Raw genomic sequence first — 25,620 nt, forward strand, 5'->3', positions numbered from 1 at the left:
AATTTGTTTATGGATGGGGTTGTTCGGGAGGTGAATGCAAGAGTTTTGGAAAGAGGGGCAAGTATGAAGTCTGTTGGGGATGAGAGAGCTTGGGAAGTGAGTCAGTTGTTGTTCGCTGATGATACAGCGCTGGTGGCTGATTCATGTGAGAAACTGCAGAAGCTGGTGACTGAGTTTGGTAAAGTGTGTGAAAGAAGAAAGTTAAGAGTAAATGTAATAAGAGCAAGGTTATTAGGTACAGTAGGGTTGAGGGTCAGGTCCACTGGGAGGTAAGTTTGAATGGAGAAAAACTGGAGGAAGTAAAGTGTTTTAGATATCTGGGAGTGGATCTAGCAGCGGATGGAACCATGGAAGCGGAAGTGGATCATAGGGTGGGGGAGGGGGCGAAAATTTTGGGAGCCTTGAAAAATGTGTGGAAGTCGAGAACATCATCTCAGAGAGCAAAAATGGGTATGTTTGAAGGAATAGTGGTTCCAACAATGTTGTATGGTTGCGAGGCGTGGGCTATGGATAGAGTTGTGCGCAGGAGGGTGGATGTGCTGGAAATGAGATGTTTGAGGACAATGTGTGGTGTGAGGTGGTTTGATCGAGTAAGTAATGTAAGGGTAAGGGAGATGTGTGGAAATAAAAAGAGCGTGGTTGAGAGAGCAGAAGAGGGTGTTTTGAAATGGTTTGGGCACATGGAGAGAATGAGTGAGGAAAGATTGACCAAGAGGATATATGTGTCGGAGGTGGAGCGAACGAGGAGAAGTGGGAGACCAAATTGGAGGTGGAAAGATGGGGTGAAAAAGATTTTGAGTGATCGGGGCCTGAACATGCAGGAGAGTGAAAGGCGGGCAGGGAATAGAGTGAATTGGATTGATGTGGTATACTGGGGTTGACGTGCTGTCAGTGGATTGAATCAGGGCATGTGAAGCGTCTGGGGTAAACCATGGAAAGCTGTGTAGGTATGTATATTTGTGTGTGTCGACGTGTATGTATATACATGTGTATGGGGGTGGGTTGGGCCATTTCTTTCATCTGTTTCCTTGCGCTACCTCGCAAACGCGGGAGACAGCGACAAAAAAAAAAAAAAAAAAAAAAAAAATATATATATATATATATATATATATATATATATATATATATATTTTTTTTTTTTTTTTAAACTTTGTCGCTGTCTCCCGCGTTTGCGAGGTAGCGCAAGGAAACAGACGAAAGAAATGGCCCAACCCCCCCCCCCCCATACACATGTACATACACACGTCCACACACGCAAATATACATACCTACACAGCTTTCCATGGTTTACCCCAGACGCTTCACATGCCTTGATTCAATCCACTGACAGCACGTCAACCCCTGTATACCACATCGCTCCAATTCACTCTATTCCTTGCCCTCCTTTCACCCTCCTGCATGTTCAGGCCCCGATCACACAAAATCTTTTTCACTCCATCTTTCCACCTCCAATTTGGTCTCCCTCTTCTCCTTGTTCCCTCCACCTCCGACACATATATCCTCTTGGTCAATCTTTCCTCACTCATTCTCTCCATGTGCCCAAACCACTTCAAAACACCCTCTTCTGCTCTCTCAACCACGCTCTTTTTATTTCCACACATCTCTCTTACCCTTACGTTACTTACTCGATCAAACCACCTCACACCACACATTGTCCTCAAACATCTCATTTCCAGCACATCCATCCTCCTGCGCACAACTCTATCCATAGCCCACGCCTCGCAACCATACAACATTGTTGGAACCACTATTCCTTCAAACATACCCATTTTTGCTTTCCGAGATAATGTTCTCGACTTCCACACATTTTTCAAGGCTCCCAAAATTTTCGCCCCCTCCCCCACCCTATGATCCACTTCCGCTTCCATGGTTCCATCCGCTGACAGATCCACTCCCAGATATCTAAAACACTTCACTTCCTCCAGTTTTTCTCCATTCAAACTCACCTCCCAATTGACTTGACCCTCAACCCTACTGTACCTAATAACCTTGCTCTTATTCACATTTACTCTTACCTTTCTTCTTCCACACACTTTACCAAACTCAGTCACCAGCTTCTGCAGTTTCTCACATGAATCAGCCACCAGCGCTGTATCATCAGCGAACAACAACTGACTCACTTCCCAAGCTCTCTCATCCCCAACAGACTTCATACTTGCCCCTCTTTCCAGGACTCTTGCATTTACCTCCCTAACAACCCCATCCATAAACAAATTAAACAACCATGGAGACATCACACACCCCTGCCGCAAACCTACATTCACTGAGAACCAATCACTTTCCTCTCTTCCTACACGTACACATGCCTTACATCCTCGATAAAAACTTTTCACTGCTTCTAACAACTTTCCTCCCACACCATATATTCTTAATACCTTCCAAAGAGCATCTCTATCAACTCTATCATATGCCTTCTCCAGATCCATAAATGCTACATACAAATCCATTTGCTTTTCTAAGTATTTCTCACATACATTCTTCAAAGCAAACACCTGATCCACACATCCTCTACCACTTCTGAAACCACACTGCTCTTCCCCAATCTGATGCTCTGTACATGCCTTCACCCTCTCAATCAATACCCTCCCATATAATTTACCAGGAATACTCAACAAACTTATACCTCTGTAATTTGAGCACTCACTCTTATCCCCTTTGCCTTTGTACAATGGCACTATGCACGCATTCCGCCAATCCTCAGGCACTTCACCATGAGTCATACATACATTAAATAACCTTACCAACCAGTCAACAATACAGTCACCCCCTTTTTTAATAAATTCCACTGCAATACCATCCAAACCTGCTGCCTTGCCGGCTTTCATCTTCCGCAAAGCTTTCACTACCTCTTCTCTGTTTACCAAATCATTTTCCCTAACCCTCTCACTTTGCACACCACCTCGACCAAAACACCCTATATCTGCCACTCTATCATCAAACACATTCAACAAACCTTCAAAATACTCACTCCATCTCCTTCTCACATCACCACTACTTGTTATCACCTCCCCATTTGCGCCCTTCACTGAAGTTCCCATTTGCTCCCTTGTCTTACGCACTTTATTTACCTCCTTCCAGAACATCTTTTTATTCTCCCTAAAATTTAATGATACTCTCTCACCCCAACTCTCATTTGCCCTTTTTTTCACCTCTTGCACCTTTCTCTTGACCTCCTGTCTCTTTCTTTTATACATCTCCCACTCAATTGCATTTTTTCCCTGCAAAAATCGTCCAAATGCCTCTCTCTTCTCTTTCACTAATACTCTTACTTCTTCATCCCACCACTCACTACCCTTTCTAATCAACCCACCTCCCACTCTTCTCATGCCACAAGCATCTTTTGCGCAATCCATCACTGATTCCCTAAATACATCCCATTCCTCCCCCACTCCCCTTGCTTCCATTGTTCTCACCTTTTTCCATTCTGTACTCAGTCTCTCCTGGTACTTCCTCACACAGGTCTCCTTCTCAAGCTCACTTACTCTCACCACCCTCTTCACCCCAACATTCACTCTTCTTTTCTGAAAACCCATACAGATCTTCACCCTAGCCTCCACAAGATAATGATCAGACATCCCTCCAGTTGCACCTCTCAGCACATTAACATCCAAAAGTCTCTCTTTCGCACGCCTGTCAATTAACACGTAATCCAATAACGCTCTCTGGCCATCTCTCCTACTTACATAAGTATACTTATGTATATCTCGCTTTTTAAACCAGGTATTCCCAATCATCAGTCCTTTTTCAGCACATAAATCTACAAGCTCTTCACCATTTCCATTTACAACACTGAACACCCCATGTATACCAATTATTCCCTCAACTGCCACATTACTCACCTTTGCATTCAAATCACCCATCACTATAACCCGGTCTCGTGCATCAAAACCACTAACACACTCATCCAGCTGCTCCCAAAACACTTGCCTCTCTTGATCTTTCTTCTCATGCCCAGGTGCATATGCACCAATAATCACCCACCTCTCTCCATCAACTTTCAGCTTTACCCATATTAATCGAGAATTTACTTTCTTACACTCTATCACATACTCCCACAACTCCTGTTTCAGGAGTATTGCTACTCCTTCCCTTGCTCTTGTCCTCTCACTAACCCCTGACTTTACTCCCCAGACATTCCCAAACCACTCTTCCCCTTTACCCTTGAGCTTCGTTTCACTCAGAGCCAAAACATCCAGGTTCCTTTCCTCAAACATACTACCTATCTCTCCTTTTTTCACATCTTGGTTACATCCACACACATTTAGGCACCCCACTCTGAGCCTTCGAGGAGGATGAGCACTCCCCGCGTGACGCCTTCTTCTGTTTCCCATTTTAGAAAGTTAATACAAGGAGGGGAGGATTTCTGGCCCCCCGCTCCTGTCCCCTGCTATTGACGTTTGTGTAAATAGATTATATATTTCCTTTTTTCCATAGCCAGAGGTTGAACCATTATGTGACATTCATTTTTTTCCATTCATTTCAAGCTAGAAGTTTCAGTTTTCTAAATTGTTTCTTACATTTTTCATATGTATATATATGTATGTGTGTGTGTGTGTGTGTGTGTATATGTGCGTATGTATGTGTATGTGTGTGTATGTGTATATGTATATATATATGTATATTATCCCTGGGGATAGGGGTGAAAGAATACTTCCCACGTATTCCTCGCGTGTCGATATATATATATATATATATATATATATATATATATATATATATATATATATATATATATATATATATATATACACATATATATATACATACACATACACACACACATATACACACACACACACATATACATATATATACATATGAAAAAGTAAGAAATAATTCAGAAAACTGAAACTTCTAGCTTGAAATGAAATGAGAAAATGAATGTCACATAATGGTTCAACCTCTGGCTATGGAAAAGGGAAATGTATAATTTATTTACACAAACGTCAATAGTAGTTCTCATCAATTTAACCACTGTATCAATAAGCTTCAATGTCTAAGCTACATTTATTTTCCAATTTCACTATTTTCTTGTCAAAAAATAAGCATACAAAATCATATTTTGACTTCCAGCAAAACTTCACAAATTTATCCAAAATAACAAAAAACAATTTCAAAAATGTATGTCTTCTGCTGTTACAATATAATTCATAATTGAATCAGAATCCTATATATTTGGCACTCAGTATGTATTCCATGAGGTTGCAAACCAAGGCAAACCTCCGCTCCATTAAGTTATCATGGAACAATATGGGATGACAATTACATAGTTGACAAAGAGCTACTTCAAAAAGGCGACACCTATTGAAGGAGGAACACCATACTTCAACTAATTTCATTATCTTTCACAGTTTGTTTATTCATTTGGGCTTCCAATTGTCATCTAGCTTGCCACTCACATCTAGTATAATTATCGTTCTAACCATAAAGTCATTGAGGCATAACAATTGTACAGAGAGTGCTAACTACATCTGCTTAAGCCTAAGCATCTGCTTATTTCATTACTGATGACACCATCAAGTCCATAATGACACCAGCAGAATTCAACACACTTATGCTTTGAGTGGATTCTTACAGTCGTCTTAGACTTTCTGAGCTATGTGATGCCATGGAGGACAGTTTGATACTCCCAGGACTGAAATCTTATTAATAGTAACTTGATGATTCTTGTCCACTAGTTGCTGACAAGTCTCACGGCTAGAAAGAATCTTCTGAAAAGCAAAAATCATACCAAGATTTTCAGGCTTGCCCCATCCATGGACAAAAAACTTTGTCAGGAGAATACTACGATAGATCTGATCCACCCGGCTCACCATATCCAGCTTACCGACTCCACCATTCACCTAAGCTCCAAAACCGACGGAGTCTGCCACATATATATATATATATATATATATATACACAGACATATACATATATACAAATGTACATAATTCATACTGTCTGCCCTTATTCATTCCCGTCGCCACCCCGCCACACATGAAGTGAAAACCCCTTTCCCCCGCATGTGCGTGAGGTAACGCTACGAAAAGACAACAAAGGCTACATTCGTTCACATTCAGTCTCTAGCTGTCATGTATAATGCACCGAAACCACAGCTCCCTTTCCACATCCAGGCCCCGCAAAACATTCCATGGTTTACCCCAGACGCTTCAGATGCCCTGGTTCAATCCACTGACAGCATGTCGACCCCGGTATACCACATCGTTCCAATTCAATCTATTCCTTGCATACCTTTCACCCTCCTGCATGTTCAGGCCCCGATCACTTAAAATCTTTTTCACTCTATCTTTCCACCTCCAATTTGGTCTCCCACTTCTCCTCGTTCCCTCCACCTCTGACACATATATCCTCTTGGTCAATCTTTCCTCACTCATTCTCTCCATGTGACCAAACGATTTCAAAACACCCTCTTCTGCTCTCTCAACCACACTCTTTTCATTACCACACATCTCTCTTACCCTTTCATTACTTACTCGATCAAACCACCTCACACCACATATTGTCCTCAAACATCTCATTTCCAGCCCATCCACCCTCCTCTGCACAACTCTATCTATAGCCCATGCCTCACGACCATATAACATTGTTGGAACCACTATTCCTTCAAACATACCCATTTTTGCTTTCCAAGATAACGTTCTCGACTTCCACACAATTATAAATGCTCCCAGAACTTTCGCCCCCTTCCCCACCCTATGATTCACTTCCGCTTCCATGGTTCCATCCGCTGCCACATCCACTCCCAGATATCTAAAACACTTCACTTCCTCCAGTTTTTCTCCATTCAAACTTACCTCCCAATTGACTTGACCCTCAACCCTACTGTACCTAATAACCTTGCTCATATTCACATTTACTCTCAGCTTACTTCTTTCACACACTTTACCAAACTCAGTCACCAGCTTCTGCTGTTTCTCACATGAATCAGCCACCAGCTCTGTATCATCAGCGAACAACAACTGATTCACTTCCCAAGCTCTCTCATCCACAACAGACTCAATACTTGCCCCTCTTTCCAAAACTCTTGCATCCACCTCCCTAACACCCCATCCATAAACAAATCAAACAACCATGGAGACATCATGCACCCCTGCCGCAAACCAACATTCACTGAGAACCAATCACTTTCCTCTCTTCCTACACGTACACATGCCTTACATCCTCGATAAAAACTTTTTACTGCTTCTAACAACTTACCTCCCACACCATATATTCTTAATACCTTCCACAGAGCATCTCTATCAACTCTATCATGTGCCTTCTTCAGATCCATAAATGCTACATACAAATCCATTTGCTTCTCTAAGTATATCTCACATACATTTTTCAAAGCTTGTGGCATGAGAAGAGTGGGAGGTGGGTTGATTAGAAAGGGTAGTGAGTGGTGGGATGAAGAAGTAAGATTATTAGTGAAAGAGACGAGAGAGGCATTTGGACGATTTCTGCAGGGAAAAAATGCAATTGAGTGGGAGATATATAAAAGAAAGAGACAGGAGGTCAAGAGAAAGGTGCAAGAGGTGAAAAAGAGGGCAAATGAGAGTTGGGGTGAGAGAGTATCATTAAATTTTAGGGAGAATAAAAAGATGTTCTGGAAGGAGGTACATAAAGTGCGTAAGACAAGGGAGCAAATGGGAACTTCCGTGAAGGGCGCAAATGGGGAGGTGATAACAAGTAGTGGTGATGTGAGAAGGAGATGGAGTGAGTATTTTGACGGTTTGTTGAATGTGTTTGATGATGGAGTGGCAGATATAGGGTGTTTTGGTCGAGGTGGTGTGCAAAGTGAGAGGGTTAGGGAAAATGATTTGGTAAACAGAGAAGAGGTAGTAAAAGCTTTGCGGAAGATGAAAGCCGGCAAGGCAGCAGGTTTGGATGGTATTGCAGTGGAATTTATTAAAAAAGGGGGTGACTGTATTGTTGACTGGTTGGTAAGGTTATTTAATGTATGTATGACTCATGGTGAGGTGCCTGAGGATTGGCGGAATGCGTGCATAGTGCCATTGTACAAATGCAAAGGGGATAAGAGTGAGTGCTCAAATTACAGAGGTATAAGTTTGTTGAGTATTCCTGGTAAATTATATGGGAGGGTATTGATTGAGAGGGTGAAGGCATGTACAGAGCATCAGATTGGGGAAGAGCAGTGTGGTTTCAGAAGTGGTAGAGGATGTGTGGATCAGGTGTTTGCTTTGAAGAATGTATGTGAGAAATACTTAGAAAATCAAATGGATTTGTATGTAGCATTTATGGATCTGGAGAAGGCATATGATAGAGTTGATAGAGATGCTCTGTGGAAGGTATTAAGAATATATGGTGTGGGAGGCAAGTTGTTAGAAGCAGTGAAAAGTTTTTATCGAGGATGTAAGGCATGTGTACGTGTAGGAAGAGAGGAAAGTGATTGGTTCTCAGTGAATGTAGGTTTGCGGCAGGGGTGTGTGATGTCTCCATGGTTGTTTAATTTGTTTATGGATGGGGTTGTTAGGGAGGTGAATGCAAGAGTTTTGGTGTTTGCTTTGAAGAATGTATGTGAGAAATACTTAGAAAAGCAAATGGATTTGTATGTAGCATTTATGGATCTGGAGAAGGCATATGATAGAGTTGATAGAGATGCTCTGTGGAAGGTATTAAGAATATATGGTGTGGGAGGCAAATTGTTAGAAGCAGTGAAAAGTTTTTATCGAGGATGTAAGGCATGTGTACGTGTAGGAAGAGAGGAAAGTGATTGGTTCTCAGTGAATGTAGGTTTGCGGCAGGGGTGTGTGATGTCTCCATGGTTGTTTAATTTGTTTATGGATGGGGTTGTTAGGGAGGTGAATGCAAGAGTTTTGGTGTTTGCTTTGAAGAATGTATGTGAGAAATACTTAGAAAAGCAAATGGATTTGTATGTAGCATTTATGGATCTGGAGAAGGCATATGATAGAGTTGATAGAGATGCTCTGTGGAAGGTATTAAGAATATATGGTGTGGGAGGCAAATTGTTAGAAGCAGTGAAAAGTTTTTATCGAGGATGTAAGGCATGTGTACGTGTAGGAAGAGAGGAAAGTGATTGGTTCTCAGTGAATGTAGGTTTGCGGCAGGGGTGTGTGATGTCTCCATGGTTGTTTAATTTGTTTATGGATGGGGTTGTTAGGGAGGTGAATGCAAGAGTTTTGGAAAGAGGGGCAAGTATGAAGTCTGTTGGGGATCAGAGAGCTTGGGAAGTGTGTCAGTTGTTGTTCGCTGATGATACAGCGCTCGTGGCTGATTCATGTGAGAAACTGCAGAAGCTGGTGACTGAGTTTGGTAGTGTGTGAAAGAAGAAACTTAAGAGTAAATGTGAATAAGAGCAAGGTAATTAGGTACAGTAGGGTTGAGGGTCAAGTCAATTGGGAGATAAGTTTGAATGGAGAAAAACTGGAGGAAGTAAAGTGTTTTAGATATCTGGGAGTGGATCTGGCAGCAGATGGAACCATGGAAGCGGAAGTGGATCATAGGGTGGGGGAGGGGGCGAAAATCCTGGGAGCCTTGAAGAATGTGTGGAAGTCGAGAACATTATCTCCGAAAGCAAAAATGGGTATGTTTGAAGGAATAGTGGTTCCAACAATGTTGTATGGTTGCGAGGCGTGGGCTATGGATAGAGTTGTGCGCAGGAGGATGGAGGTGCTGGAAATGAGATGTTTGAGGACAATGTGTGGTGTGAGGTGGTTTGATCGAGTAAGTAACGTAAGGGTAAGAGAGATGTGTGGAAATAAAAAGAGCATGGTTGAGAGAGCAGAAGAAGGTGTTTTGAAATGGTTTGGGCACATGGAGAGAATGAGTGAGGAAAGATTGACCAAGAGGATATATGTGTCGGAGGTGGAGGGAACGAGAAGTGGGAGACCAAATTGGAGGTGGAAAGATGGAGTGAAAAAGATTTTGTGTGATCAGGGTCTGAACATGCAGGAGGGTGAAAGGAGGGCAAGGAATAGAGTGAATTGGATCGATGTGGTATACCAGGGTTGACGTGCTGTCAGTGGATTGAATCAAGGCATGTGAAGCATCTGGGGTAAACCATGGAAAGCTGTGTAGGTATGTATATTTGCGTGTGTGGACGTATGTATATACATGTGTATGGGGGTGGGTTGGGTCATTTCATTTGTCTGTTTCCTTGCGCTACCTCGCAAACGCGGGAGACAGCGGAAAAAAAAGAAAAAAAAAAAATTTCCAAGCAAACACCTGATCCACACATCCTCTACCACTTCTGAAATGACACTGCTCTTCCCCAGTCTCATGCTCTATACATGCCTTCACCCTCTCAATCAATACCCTCCTATATAATTTCCCAGGAGTACTCAACAAACTTATACCTCTGTAATTTGAGCACTCACTCTTATCCCCTTTGCCTTTGTACAAAGGCACTATGCAAGCATTCAGCCAGTCCTCAGGCACCTCACCATGAGTCATACATACATTAAATAACCTCACCAACCAGTCAACAATAGTCACCCCCTTTTTTAATAAATTCCACTGCAATACCATCCAAACCTGCTGCCTTTCATCTTCCGCAAAGCTTTTACTACCTCTTCTCTGTTTACCAAATCATTCTCCCTAACCCTCTCACTTTGCACACCACCTTGACCAAAACACCCTATATCTGCCACTCTATCATCAAACACATTCAACAAACCTTCAAAATACTCACTCCAACTCCTTCTCACATCACCACTACTTGTTATCACCTCCTCATTAGCCCCCTTCACTGATGTTCCCATTTGTTCCCATGTCTTACGCACTTTATTTACCTCTTTCCAAAACATCTTTTTATTCTCCCTAAAATTTAATGATACTCTCTCACTCCAACTCTCATTTGCCCTCTTTTTCACCTCTTTGCACCTTTCCCTTGACCTCCTGCCTCTTTCTTCCATACATCTCCCAGTCATTTGCATTATTTCCCTGCAAAAATTGGCAAAATGCCTCTCTCTTCTGTTTCACTAATAATCTTACTTCTTCATCCCACCACTCACTACCCTTTCGAATCTGCCCACCTCCCACGCTTCTCATGCCACAAGCATCTTTTGCGAAAGCCATCACTGCTTCCGTAAATACATCCCGTTCCTCCCGCACTCCCCTTACCTCCTTTGTTCTCACCTTTTTCCATTCTGAACTCAGTCTCTCCTCGTACTTCCTCACACAAGTCTCCCTTACATGCACATATACATACATATACATATATATATACATGCACATACATATACATATATACACATGTACATATTCATACTTGCTTGCCTTCATCCATTCCTGTTGCTACCCCATCCTTCACGGACCACCTAAACAGTCCTGATGGCAAATGCTTAACTCAAAACATTTGCTACAGTCAGCTGCCACCTCCAGGTGATGACATCATCCTTCCACCAGCTGCCTAGCCATGTAAGTTGATCACCTCATAATTCTCAGGACAAGGAAGTAAGCCACCATCACAGACAAGTTTTCCAAGATAAGATAGTAGACTGGAAAAATAAAGCTCATGGGACACTGCCCGTAAAGAATCACTCTTATTCATCAAAACTCCCTTTTCTCTCCTTATTTACAGTCCCAATAACTAATGAAAGCATAAACCACCTGGAGGTGGAGGGAAGGAGAAAAACTTCTTAAAAAGAAAAAGATGACCACATACATATCCAAAGCTTACCTTATAGTAATCAAATGATCTTCCCTCTCATACGAAGTATGATACTCTAATAAAGGCTTCATCTTCAAAAGTTAGCTAATCACGAACTGGATGACACTGCTCTACCAAAGAGGCTTGACTGAGCCAACAAAAACAGTTAAAAATAAAAAAATTCAAATTTTTCTTTAGCAAAAGGGTTTAAACAGTATGGGAAGTATTCAAGGTATTCACCTAGATGTAACTGAACAGAAGATAGTTTCCATAAATGGATTCCTTGAAAAGGGCCACATAAGTGCATTCATATTAAATATGCTCATGTTTTGAAACCCTCTAATGGAAGAGACAATCTCAGATATGCCATGATAAATGAGGGGATTCCCACAATGGAACAGGGGACCTGTGTCATGACCAAACAACGTCAAGATGACCTCTGACAACCCCCAAGCAGGTGATCAGCTTGATGGAAATAATGGCCTTCAGAAATCACACCTGAATAATTAACCAAGCTGACTGGCTGAGCAAATTAAAAGCCAGAGACTTTGCCAGTGAAATTCAAAGGTCTTCTAGGTTACATAAGGGGAATTTCAGACAAGCCCCAAGTAAACAAATATTAAGGAACATGAAAAGGTTCCAGAGCCTGTTAGAAACTGTCTGTGAAGACATATGAACATTTTAAGTTAGTGACTGTCACATGTTTTCTATGTTACAAGCAATAAAGGGTTAACAGGCATAAATGTGCAATATCTAAAAAATGCAATGCTTTGATACAAAGCTCTCAATAAAACAAAGAAGTCTAGTAATACCGTGGAATTGGCTAAGAGGAAATGTAAATCTAAATTAGCCTGGTACCAAAAATGTCTTACTTGGAACTAACAAGGTAGTTAAGTCTAGGGAAAAAAATTGATGAGAATCTACTACAGAGTTTGGGAGGATTTGATAGTTCTTTTTTCATAGTTCTTGAATTGAACGAATCAAGTATGACCCATGTCCTCATCAAATGTAAGAAAAACTATAGCTGACAAAAAGATATATACCATGATAGGATCTCTTAAGGGTTAAACCCATAAGAGAAGAACCAGGTGCAGGTTGTCATGGGTAAGAGATAATTAGTTAAAACACTGCATACTCCTTAAAATTTTAGAAAGGAAAAGTCTTGACAAGCGCATTTTGCTTCTCTTACATAATGCAAGTTAGAGTGTAGGGAATTATGTGCTTAGCAAACTTCCTATTCTAACATAATCCCACAGAATGGATACCCATCCTGATGCCTGAAAAGATAACCCCCAAAAATTCTGAGAATTCCAATATAGAATACTTTAGATTTATGTTAAGGATAATGGGAGCCAATCCCATGAGTGAATTTCATACTGAAGGCATGGCACTAATAGCATCAAGCAAATAAGGAAAAAAAAGAAGAAAAGGCTCTAGGCCAACAACTTCAGTGTGATGTTGCCTTGAGCTGTAGCATTACCTGCTAATGAATAAAAGTCTCTCAATGATGAGAAAAACCTGCTCCAACCCAGAAAAAATGTTGATCTTACCCTATATTGGTAGCATAGTGAAATGTAGTCCAAAAGCCACAGATACTATACATGTATGTGTTTTCTGAAATGTAGTCTTAAAGCCACAGATACTATATATGTATTTATGTGTTTTCTGAAATGTAGTCTTAAAGCCACAGATACCATAAATGTATGTGTTTTCTGAAATGTAGTCTTAAAGCCACAGATACTATACATGTATGTGTTTTCTGAAATGTAGTCTTAAAGCCACAGATACTATACTTGTTTGTTTTCTGTAATGCAGTCTTAAAGCCACAGATACTATATATGTATGTATGTGTTTTCTGAAATGTAGTTTTAAAGCCACAGATATTATACATGTATGTGTTTTCTGAAATGTAGTCTTAAAGCCACAGATACTATACATGTATGTGTTTTCTGAAACATAGTCTTAAAGCCACAGATACCATAAATGTATGTGTTTTCTGAAATGTAGTCTTAAAGCCACAGATACTATACATGTATGTGTTTTCTGAAATGTAGTCATAAAGCCACAGATACTATACATGTATGTGTTTTCTGAAATGTAGTCTTAAAGCCACAGATACTATACATGTATGTGTTTTCTGAAATGTAGTGTTAAAGCCACAGATACTATACATGTATGTGTTTTCTGAAATGTAGTCCTAGAGCAACAAGTACTACACATGTAACTGGCTTTATATAGTGGCTTTATATACTATACATGTATGTGTTTTCTGAAATGTAGTCTTAAAGCCACAGATACTATACATGTATGTGTTTTCTGAAACATAGTCTTAAAGCCACAGATACCATAAATGTATGTGTTTTCTGAAATGTAGTCTTAAAGCCACAGATACTATACATGTATGTGTTTTCTGAAATGTAGTCTTAAAGCCACAGATACTATACTTGTTTGTTTTCTGAAATGCAGTCTTAAAGCCAAAGATACCATAAATGTATGTGTTTTCTGAAATGTAGTCTTAAAGCCACAGATACTATACATGTATGTGTTTTCTGAAATGTAGTCTTAAAGACACAGATACTATACATGTATGTGTTTTCTGAAATGTAGTCTTAAAGCCACAGATACTATACATGTATGTGTTTTCTGAAATGTAGTCTTAAAGCCACAGATACTATACATGTATGTGTTTTCTGAAATGTAGTCTTAAAGCCACAGATACCATAAATGTATGTGTTTTCTGAAATGTAGTCTTAAAGCCACAGATACTATACATGTATGTGTTTTCTGAAATGTAGTCTTAAAGACACAGACACTATACATGTATGTGTTTTCTGAAATGTAGTCTTAAAGCCAAAGACACTATACATGTATGTGTTTTCTGAAATGTAGTCTTAAAGCCACAGATACTATACATGTACGTGTTTTCTGAAATGTAGTCTTAAAGCCACAGATACCATAAATGTATGTGTTTTCTGAAATGTAGTCTTAAAGCCACAGATACTATACATGTATGTGTTTTCTGAAATGTAGTCTTAAAGCCACAGATACTATACATGTATGTGTTTTCTGAAATGTAGTCTTAAAGCCACAGATATTATACATGTATGTGTTTTCTGAAATGTAGTCTTAAAGCCACAGATACTATACATGTATGTGTTTTCTGAAATGTAGTCCTAGAGCAACAAGTACTACACGTGTAACTGGCTTTATATAGTCCTAGAGCTGCAAGTAACATTTGTATGTGGCTTCTGAAAGAGAAATGGTAGAAAAATGTGTGGAATAATGTATGTGAGGGAGGCGTGTAAGGGCAGGGATAAGAGGAGACTTTTGCTGTGGCCATCCCCTTCTTGAGCATTCCAGGAGGGAATGGGCATCAGAGAGATATACAGATAGATAGATAAAAACACAAACAGAATGTCTATATCAAATATGCATTGAAACTTGCTTTGGAAAATACCCTTGTTTAAAGTGCTTTATACAGTTTGCTGTGATTTCAAAAGTTACTGTGAAGCAAAAGGTGGTGCATCACGTTCTTGTGAATATATGATATGTACAATATGGGGGCAAAAGTGTACTTTAGATATGGCTTTAGGATATGTTCATTATTTTTGGCTCTTTATATAGTTTGTTGTCATTATAAGAATACCAGTGGAGTAAGACTGGTGCATTATATTTCAGTGAACAATATCAGATGTGGCCAAACTAGAATATCTAGGAAAAATGAGGTCAATTAATGGAAAAGTAATTAATACATTTGCAATGAACCAACAGAACCAAATCTAACAACCCAGTAGAGGTATCTTAATCTTTAGTATTCTAATAGTTTCTACAAGAGAGGGTCATAAACATGGCATAAACACAACATAATTGGCAGCAGGAGACAATTGTTATGTTGATATAAGTAATATCATCAGTGGGGTTAACTTGATATATTGCCAGTACACTACCTACTTTCATGTTGACATCATACTTTCCCTGGTATGTACTGCCCTTAATGATGGATCTTTCCTTCATCCACCTACACCTCCCATGTAATGATGGATCTTTCCTTCATCCACCTACACCTCCCATGTAATGATGGATCTTTCCTTCATCCACCTGCACCTCCCATGTAATGATGGATCTTTCCTTCGTCCACCTACACCTCCCATGTAATGATGGATCTTTCCCTCATCCACCTACACCTCCCATGTAATGATGAATCTTTCCTTCATCCACCTGCACCTCCCATGTAATGATGGATCTTTCCTTCATCCACCTACACCTCCCATGTAATGATGGATCTTTCCCTCATCCACCTACACCTCCAATGTAATGATGGATCTTTCCCTCATCCACCTACACCTCCCATGTAATGATGGATCTTTCCTTCATCCACCTACACCTCCCATGTAATGATGGATCTTTCCCTCATCCACCTACACCTCCAATGTAATGATGGATCTTTCCCTCATCCACCTACACCTCCCATGTAATGATGGATCTTTCCTTCATCCACCTACACCTCCCATGTAATGATGGATCTTTCCTTCATCCACCTACACCTCCCATGTAAGGATGAATCTTTCCCTCATCCACCTACACCTCCCATGTAATGATGGATTTTTCCCTCACCCACCTGCACCTCCCATGTAATGGGATCTTTCCTTCATCCACCTACACCTCCCATGTAATGATGGATCTATCCCTCATCCACCTACACCTCCCATGTAATGATGGATCTTTCCTTCATCCACCTACACCTCCCATGTAATGATGAATCTTTCCCTCATCCACCTACACCTCCCATGTAATGATGGATCTTTCCCTCACCCACCTGCACCTCCCATGTAATGATGGATTTTTCCTTCATCCACCTACACCTCCCATGTAATGGGATCTTTCCTTCACCCCCATACACCTCCCATGTAATGATGGATCTTTCCTTCACCCACCTACACCTCCCATGTAATGATGGATCTTTCCTTCACCCCCCTACACCTCCCATGTAATGATGGATCTTCCCTTCACCCACCTGCACCTCCTATGTAATGATGGATCTTTACTTCACCCACCTGCACCTCCCATGTAATGATGATCTTTTCTTCATCCACATGTAATGATGGATCATTACTTCACCCACCTGTACTTCATACGTTGTTAGATCTTTCCTTCACCCACCTGCACCTCCTATGTAATGATGGATCTTTACTTCACCCACCTGCACCTCCCATGTAATGATGATCTTTTCTTCATCCACATGTAATGATGGATCATTACTTCACCCACCTGTACTTCATACGTTGTTAGATCTTTCCTTCACCCACCTGCACCTCCCATGTAATAACAGATCTTTCCTTCACCCACCTGCACCTCCCATGTAATAACAGATCTTTCCTTCTCCCACCTGCACCTCCCAAGTAATGATGGATCTTTACTTCACCCACCTGTACCTTCCATATATGATGGATCTTTACTTCACCCCCGTACATCACCCATGTAATGATGGATCTTTCCTTCACCCACCTGCACCTCCCATGTAATGATGGAGCTACAGTTCACCACCTACAACTTCCATGTAATGAGTTACCTTTAGTTCACTCACCTGCACCACCTGATGCTCTCTCACCTACTCACTAACTTATTGGCAAAAAAGTACATATCTAGAATATATATATATATATATATATATATATATATATATATATATATATATATATATATATATATATATATAAAAGAATAGAATAAAAGAAAATGAGATGTGTACGAAGTCTAGTCGAAGCCAAGTTGTCATGTTCGAATACGGCGTCACCAACGTAGATAACTGAAATATATATATATATATATATATATATATATATATATATATATATATATATATATATATATATATATATATATATATATATTTTAATTTTCCAAAAGAAGGAACAGAGTGGGGCCAGGTGAGGATATTCCAAAAGAGGCCCAGTCCTCTGTTCTTAACGCCACCTCGCTAACGCGGGAAATGGCGAATAGTTTAAAAGAAATATATATATATATATATATATATATATATATATATATATATATATATATATATATATATATATATATATAAATAAATATATATATATATATATATATATATATATATATATATATATATATATATATATATATATATATATATATATATATTTTTTTTTTTTTTTCTTTTTTTCTTTTCTTTCAAACTGTTCGCCATTTCCCGCATTAGCGAGGTAGCGTTAAGAACAGAGGACTGGGCCTTTGAGGGAATACCCTCACCTGGCCCAATTCTCTGTTCCTTCTTTTGGAGAAAAAAAAAAAAAAAAAAAAAAAAAAAAAAAAAAAAACGAGAGGGGAGGATTTCCAGCCCCCCGCTCCCTCCCCTTTTAGTCGCCTTTTACGACACGCAGGGAATACGTGGGAAGTATTCTTTGTCCCCTATCCCCAGGGATATATATATATATATATATATATATATATATATATATATATATATATATATATATATATATATATATATATATAACACTACTCCTGAAACAGGAGTGGTGGGAGTATGTGATAGAGTGTAAGAAAGTAAACTCTAGATTGATATGGGTAAAACTGAAAGTTGATGGAGAGAGATGGGTGATTATTGGTGCATATGCACCTAGGCATGAAAAGAAAGATCATGAGAGGCAAGTGTTTTGGGAGCAGTTGAGTGTGTTAGCAGCTTAGATGCACAAGACCAGGTTATAGTGATGGGTGATTATTGGTACATATGCACCTAGGCATGAAAAGAAAGATCATGAGAGGCAAGTGTTTTGGGAACAGTTGAATGAGTGTGTTATTAGTTTTGATGCACAAGACCAGGTTATAGTGATGGGTGATTATTGGTGCATATGCACCTAGGCATGAAAAGAAAGATCATGAGAGGCAAGTGTTTTGGGAGCAGTTGAATGAGTGTGTTATTAGTTTTGATGCACAAGACCAGGTTATAGTGATGGGTGATTATTGGTACATATGCACCTAGGCATGAAAAGAAAGATCATGAGAGGCAAGTGTTTTGGGAGCAGTTGAGTGTGTTAGCAGCTTAGATGCACAAGACCAGGTTATAGTGATGGGTGATTATTGGTGCATATGCACCTGGGCATGAAAAGAAAGATCATGAGAGGCAAGTGTTTTGGGAGCAGTTGAGTGTGTTAGCAGCTTAGATGCACAAGACCAGGTTATAGTGATGGGTGATTATTGGTACATATGCACCTAGGCATGAAAAGAAAGATCATGAGAGGCAAGTGTTTTGGGAGCAGTTGAATGAGTGTGTTATTAGTTTTGATGCACAAGACCAGGTTATAGTGATGGGTGATTATTGGTACATATGCACTTGGTCATGAAAAGAAAGATCATGAGAGGCAAGTGTTTTGGGAGCAGTTGAATGAGTGTGTTATTAGTTTTGATGCACAAGACCAGGTTATAGTGATGGGTGATTATTGGTACATATGCACCTAGGCATGAAAAGAAAGATCATGAGAGGCAAGTGTTTTGGGAGCAGTTGAGTGTGTTAGCAGCTTAGATGCACAAGACCAGGTTATAGTGATGGGTGATTATTGGTGCATATGCACCTGGGCATGAAAAGAAAGATCATGAGAGGCAAGTGTTTTGGGAACAGTTGAATGAGTGTGTTAGCAGCTTAGATGCACAAGACCAGGTTATAGTGATGGGTGATTATTGGTACATATGCACCTGGGCATGAAAAGAAAGATCATGAGAGGCAAGTGTTTTGGGAGCAGTTGAATGAGTGTGTTATTAGTTTTGATGCACAAGACCAGGTTATAGTGATGGGTGATTATTGGTACATATGCACCTGGGCATGAAAAGAAAGATCATGAGAGGCAAGTGTTTTGGGAGCAGTTGAGTGTGTTAGCAGCTTAGATGCACAAGACCAGGTTATAGTGATGGGTGATTTGAATGCAAAGGTGAGTAATGTGGCAGTTGAGGGAATAATTGGTGTACATGGGGTGTTCAGTGTTGTAAATGGTAATGGTGAAAAGCTTGTAGATTTATGTGCTGACAAAGGATTGGTGAGTGGGAATACCTGGTTTAAAAAGAGATATACATAAGTAAGTATACCTATGTGAGTAGGAGAGATGGCCAGAGAGCATTATTACCTCTCGCTTATAACGCATAAAAAGGAAAAAATATAAGAAAACCTTTACTCAGATTGCAAAACAAACACAGTATACATAATAATATTATATAACAAATTAATTACAGAATAACCAGACATGAAAACAAAGCAAAAGAAAATTGATATAATATCATAGAAGCCAAACGGTAAAAATCATATATTTACAAAAATCCTAGAAAACAGCAACATTAAAGAAATAGCAAAGCTTAAAATACACCAATGCAATTGTATGTTGCAGTGCATTAAGATCATAAAATGCAGACTGAATCACAATTTACTCAAGCACAAAAAAATAATAATAAATTACCAGCCAGCATTGCAGTGACATGGTCCGATGACTAGTACAGTAGCCTTATATTTATGAAGATCTCACCAACTTCATAATACACCTTTATTAATGATAAATGTGATCTATATGTGTATGCTTAACATCTTCCTGCTATGGTCTTGTAAACATTAACTTCAATGTGGCACGTATCTGCTGCAGGAAGATCTTGTCAGACAAACCTTGACATCCATCTTGGCTCAGACAAACCTTGACATCCATCTTGAGTCAGACAAACCTTGACATCCATCTTGGCTCAGACAAATCTTGACATCCATCTTGGCTCAGACAAACCTTGACATCCATCTTGGCTCAGACAAACCTTGACATCCATCTTGAGTCAGACAAACCTTGACATCCATCTTGGCTCAGACAAACCTTGACATCCATCTTGAGTCAGACAAACCTTGACATCCATCTTGAGTCAGACAAACCTTGACATCCATCTTGGCTCAGACAAACCTTGACATCCATCTTGGCTCAGACAAACCTTGACATCCATCTTGGCTCAGACAAACCTTGACATCCATCTTGAGTCAGACAAACCTTGACATCCATCTTGAGTCAGACAAACCTTGACATCCATCTTGGCTCAGACAAACCTTGACATCCATCTTGAGTCAGACAAACCTTGACATCCATCTTGAGTCAGACAAACCTTGACATCCATCTTGGCTCAGACAAACCTTGACATCCATCTTGGCTCAGACAAACCTTGACATCCATCTTGGCTCAGACAAACCTTGACATCCATCTTGGCTCAGACAAACCTTGACATCCATCTTGAGTCAGACAAACCTTGACATCCATCTTGAGTCAGACAAACCTTGACATCCATCTTGGCTCATACAAACCTTGACATCCATCTTGAGTCAGACAAACCTTGACATCCATCTTGGCTCAGACAAACCTTGACATCCATCTTGAGTCAGACAAACCTTGACATCCATCTTGAGTCAGACAAACCTTGACATCCATCTTGAGTCACACAAACCTTGACATCCATCTTGGCTCAGACAAACCTTGACATCCATCTTGGCTCATACAAACCTTGACATCCATCTTGATTCAGACAAACCTTGACATCCATCATGAGTCAGACAAACCTTGACATCCATCTTGGCTCAGACAAACCTTGACATCCATCTTGAGTCAGACAAACCTTGACATCCATCTTGGCTCAGACAAACCTTGACATCCATCTTGAGTCAGACACACCTTGACACCCATCTTGAGTCAGACAAACCTTGACATCCATCTTGAGTCAGACAAACCTTGACATCCATCTTGGCTCAGATAAACCTTGACATCCATCTTGGCTCATACAAACCTTGACATCCATCTTGAGTCAGACAAACCTTGACATCCATCTTGAGTCAGACAAACCTTGACATCCATCATGAGTCAGACAAACCTTGACATCCATCTTGAGTCAGACAAACCTTGACATCCATCTTGGCTCAGACAAACCTTAACATCAATCTTGAGTCAGACAAATCTTGACATCCACCTTGGCTCAGACAAACCTTGACATCCATCTTGAGTCAGACAAACCTTGACATCCATCTTGAGTCAGACAAACCTTGACATCCATCTTGGCTCAAACAAACCTTGACATCCATCTTGAGTCAGACAAACCTTGACATCCACCTTGGCTCAGACAAACCTTGACATCCATCTTGGCTCAGACAAACCTTGACATCCATCTTGAGTCAGACAAACCTTGACATCCACCTTGGCTCAGACAAACCTTGACATCCATCTTGGCTCAGACAAACCTTGACATCCATCTTGGCTCAGACAAACCTTGACATCCATCTTGAGTCAGACAAACCTTGACATCCATTTTGAGTCAGACAAACCTTGAAATCCATCTTGAGTCAGACAAATCTTGACATCCATCTTGAGTCAGACAAACCTTGACATCTATCTTGGCTCAGACAAACCTTGACATCCATCTTGAGTCAGACAAACCTTGAAATCCATCTTGAGTCAGACAAATCTTGACATCCATCTTGAGTCAGACAAACCTTGACATCTATCTTGGCTCAGACAAGCCTTGACATCCATCTTGAGTCAGACAAACCTTGACATCCAACTTGGCTCAGACAAACCTTGACATCCATCTTGAGTCAGACAAACCTTGACATCCATCTTGAGTCAGACAAACCTTGACATCCATCTTGAGTCAGACAAACCTTGACATCCATCTTGAGTCAGACAAACCTTGACATCCATCTTGAGTCAGACAAACCTTGACGTCCATCTCGGCTCAGACAAACCTTGACATCCATCTTGAGTCAGACAAACCTTGACATCACTCTTGAGTCAGACAAACGTTGACATCCCTCTTGAGTCAGACAAACCTTGACATCTATCTTGAGCCAGACAAACCCTGACATCCATCTTGAGTCAGACAAACCTTGACATCCATCTTGGCTCAGACAAACCTTGACATCCATCTTGAGTCAAACAAACCTTGACATCCACCTTGAGTAAGACAAACATTGATCCATCTTGAGTCAGACAAACCTTGACATCCATCTTGAGTCAGACAAACCTTGACATCCACCTTGGCTCAGACAAACCTTGACATCCATCTTGGCTCAGACAAACCTTGACATCCATCTTGAGTCAGACAAACCTTGACATCCATCTTGAGTCAGACAAACCTTGACATCCATCTTGAGTCAGACAAACCTTGACATCCATCTTGAGTCAGACAAACCTTGACATCCATCTTGAGTCAGACAAACCCTGACATCTATCTTGAGTCAGACAAACCTTGACATCCATCTTGAGTCAGACAAACCTTGACATCCATCTTGAGTCAGACAAACCTTGACATCCATCTTGAGTCAGACAAACCTTGACATCCATCTTGAGTAAGACAAACCTTGACATCCATCTTGAGTCAGACAAACCTTGACATCCATCTTGAGTCAGACAAACCTTGACATCCATCTGGGCTCAGACATACCTTGACATCCATCTTGAGTCAGACAAACCTTGACATCCCTCGTGAGTCAGACAAACGTTGACATCCATCTTGAGTCAGACAAACCTTGACATCTATCTTGAGTCAGACAAACCTTGAAGCCCTCGTGAGTCACACAAACTGTGACATCCATCTTGAGTCAGACAAACCTTGACATCCATCTTGGGTCAGACAAACCTTGACATCCATCATGAGTCAGACAAACCTTGACATCCATCTTGAGTCAGACAAACCTTGACATCCATTTTTAGTCAGACAAACCTTGACATCCATCTTGAGTCAGACAAACCTTGACATCCACCTTGGCTCAGACAAACCTTGACATCCATCTTGAGTCAGACAAACCTTGACATCCATCTTGAGTCAGACAAACCTTGACATCCATCCTGAGTCAGACAAACCTTGACATCCCTCTTGAATCAGACAAACCTTGACATTTATCTTGAGTCAGACAAACCTTGACATCCATCATGAGTCAGACAAACCTTGACATCCATCTTGAGTTAGACAAACCTTGACATCCATCTTGAGTCAGACAAACCTTGACATCCATCTTGAGTCAGACAAACCTTGACATTTATCTTGAGTCAGACAAACCTTGACATCCATCTTGAGTCAGACAAACCTTGACATCCCTCTTGAGTCAGACAAACGTTGACATCCATCTTGAGTCAGACAAACCTTGACATCCCTCTTGAGTCAGACAAACCTTGACATCCATCTTGAGTCAGACAAACCTTGACATCCCTCTTGAGTCAGACAAACCTTGACATCCATCTTGGCTCAGACAAACCTTGACATCCATCTTGAGTCAGACAAACCTTGACATCCCTCTTGAGTCAGACAAACCTTGACATCCCTCTTGAGTCAGACAAACCTTGACATCCTCTTGAGTCAGACAAACCTTGACATCCATCTTGAGTCAGACAAACCTTGACATCCCTCTTGAGTCAGACAAACCTTGACATCCCTCTTGAGTCAGACAAACCTTGACATCCCTCTTGAGTCAGACAAACCTTGACATCCATCTTGAGTCAGACAAACGTTGACATCCATCTTGAGTCAGACAAACCTTGACATCCCTCGTGAGTCAGACAAACCTTGACATCCCTCGTGAGTCAGACAAACCTTGACATCCATCTTGAGTCAGACAAACCTTGACATCCATCTTGAGTCAGACAAACCTTGACATCCATCTTGAGTAAGACAAACCTTGACATCCATCTTGAGTCAGACAAACCTTGACATCCATCTTGAGTCAGACAAACCTTGACATCCATCTTGAGTCAGACAAACCTTGACATCTATCTTGAGTCAGACAAACCTTGAAGCCCTCGTGAGTCACACAAACTGTGACATCCATCTAGAGTCAGACAAACCTTGACATCCATCTTGGGTCAGACAAACCTTGACATCCATCATGAGTCAGACAAACCTTGACATCCATCTTGAGTCAGACAAACCTTGACATCCATCTTTAGTCAGACAAACCTTGACATCCATCTTGAGTCAGACAAACCTTGACATCCACCTTGGCTCAGACAAACCTTGACATCCATCTTGAGTCAGACAAACCTTGACATCCATCTTGAGTCAGACAAACCTTGACATCCATCCTGAGTCAGAGAAACCTTGACATCCCTCTTGAATCAGACAAACCTTGACATTTATCTGGAGTCAGACAAACCTTGACATCCATCATGAGTCAGACAAACCTTGACATCCATCTTGAGTCAGACAAACCTTGACATCCATCTTGAGTCAGACAAACCTTGACATCCATCTTGAGTCAGACAAACCTTGACATTTATCTTGAGTCAGACAAACCTTGACATCCATCTTGAGTCAGACAAACCTTGACATCCCTCTTGAGTCAGACAAACGTTGACATCCATCTTGAGTCAGACAAACCTTGACATCCCTCTTGAGTCAGACAAACCTTGACATCCATCTTGAGTCAGACAAACCTTGACATCCCTCTTGAGTCAGACAAACCTTGACATCCATCTTGGCTCAGACAAACCTTGACATCCATCTTGAGTCAGACAAACCTTGACATCCATCTTGAGTCAGACAAACCTTGACATCCCTCTTGAGTCAGACAAACCTTGACATCCCTCTTGAGTCAGACAAACCTTGACATCCCTCTTGAGTCAGACAAACCTTGACATCCATCTTGAGTCAGACAAACCTTGACATCCCTCTTGAGTCAGACAAACCTTGACATCCATCTTGAGTCAGACAAACCTTGACATCCATCTTGAGTCAGACAAACGTTGACATCCATCTTGAGTCAGACAAACCTTGACATCCCTCGTGAGTCAGACAAACCTTGACATCCCTCGTGAGTCAGACAAACCTTGACATCCATCTTGAGTCAGACAAACCTTGACATCCATCTTGAGTCAGACAAACCTTGACATCGATCTTGAGTCAGACAAACCTTGACATCCATCTTGAGTCAGACAAACCTTGACATTTATCTTGAGTCAGACAAACCTTGTCATCCATCTTGAGTCAGA

General features: G+C 40.6%; 1 protein-coding gene across 6 annotated transcripts in view; it reads right to left on the reverse strand.

Moving 5' to 3' along the window:
* The window catches only part of LOC139754824 (synaptic vesicle 2-related protein), a 133,733-nt gene that overhangs the window by 103,341 nt on the left and 4,772 nt on the right, over window positions 1-25,620 (reverse strand). Inside the window, exon 1 of one of the 6 annotated variants that reach the window (XM_071672688.1) lies at window positions 17,202-17,243. The exons of 1 other annotated variant lie outside the window; for it this stretch is intronic. Coding sequence is in view for 4 of the 5 variants with exons in the window: in XM_071672684.1 (XP_071528785.1) it covers window positions 17,123-17,135 (13 nt within the window). In the remaining variant the exon portion in view is untranslated. Of the gene's footprint in view, window positions 1-15,715; window positions 15,737-17,043; window positions 17,072-17,122; window positions 17,244-25,620 lie in introns of those variants that run through there. 4 more of the 6 variants (XM_071672684.1, XM_071672687.1, XM_071672686.1 and 1 more) reach the window with 4 other exon arrangements.

Source organism: Panulirus ornatus, chromosome 17, assembly GCF_036320965.1.
Source record: "Panulirus ornatus isolate Po-2019 chromosome 17, ASM3632096v1, whole genome shotgun sequence".
In the NCBI taxonomy this organism is placed as follows: domain Eukaryota; kingdom Metazoa; phylum Arthropoda; class Malacostraca; order Decapoda; family Palinuridae; genus Panulirus; species Panulirus ornatus.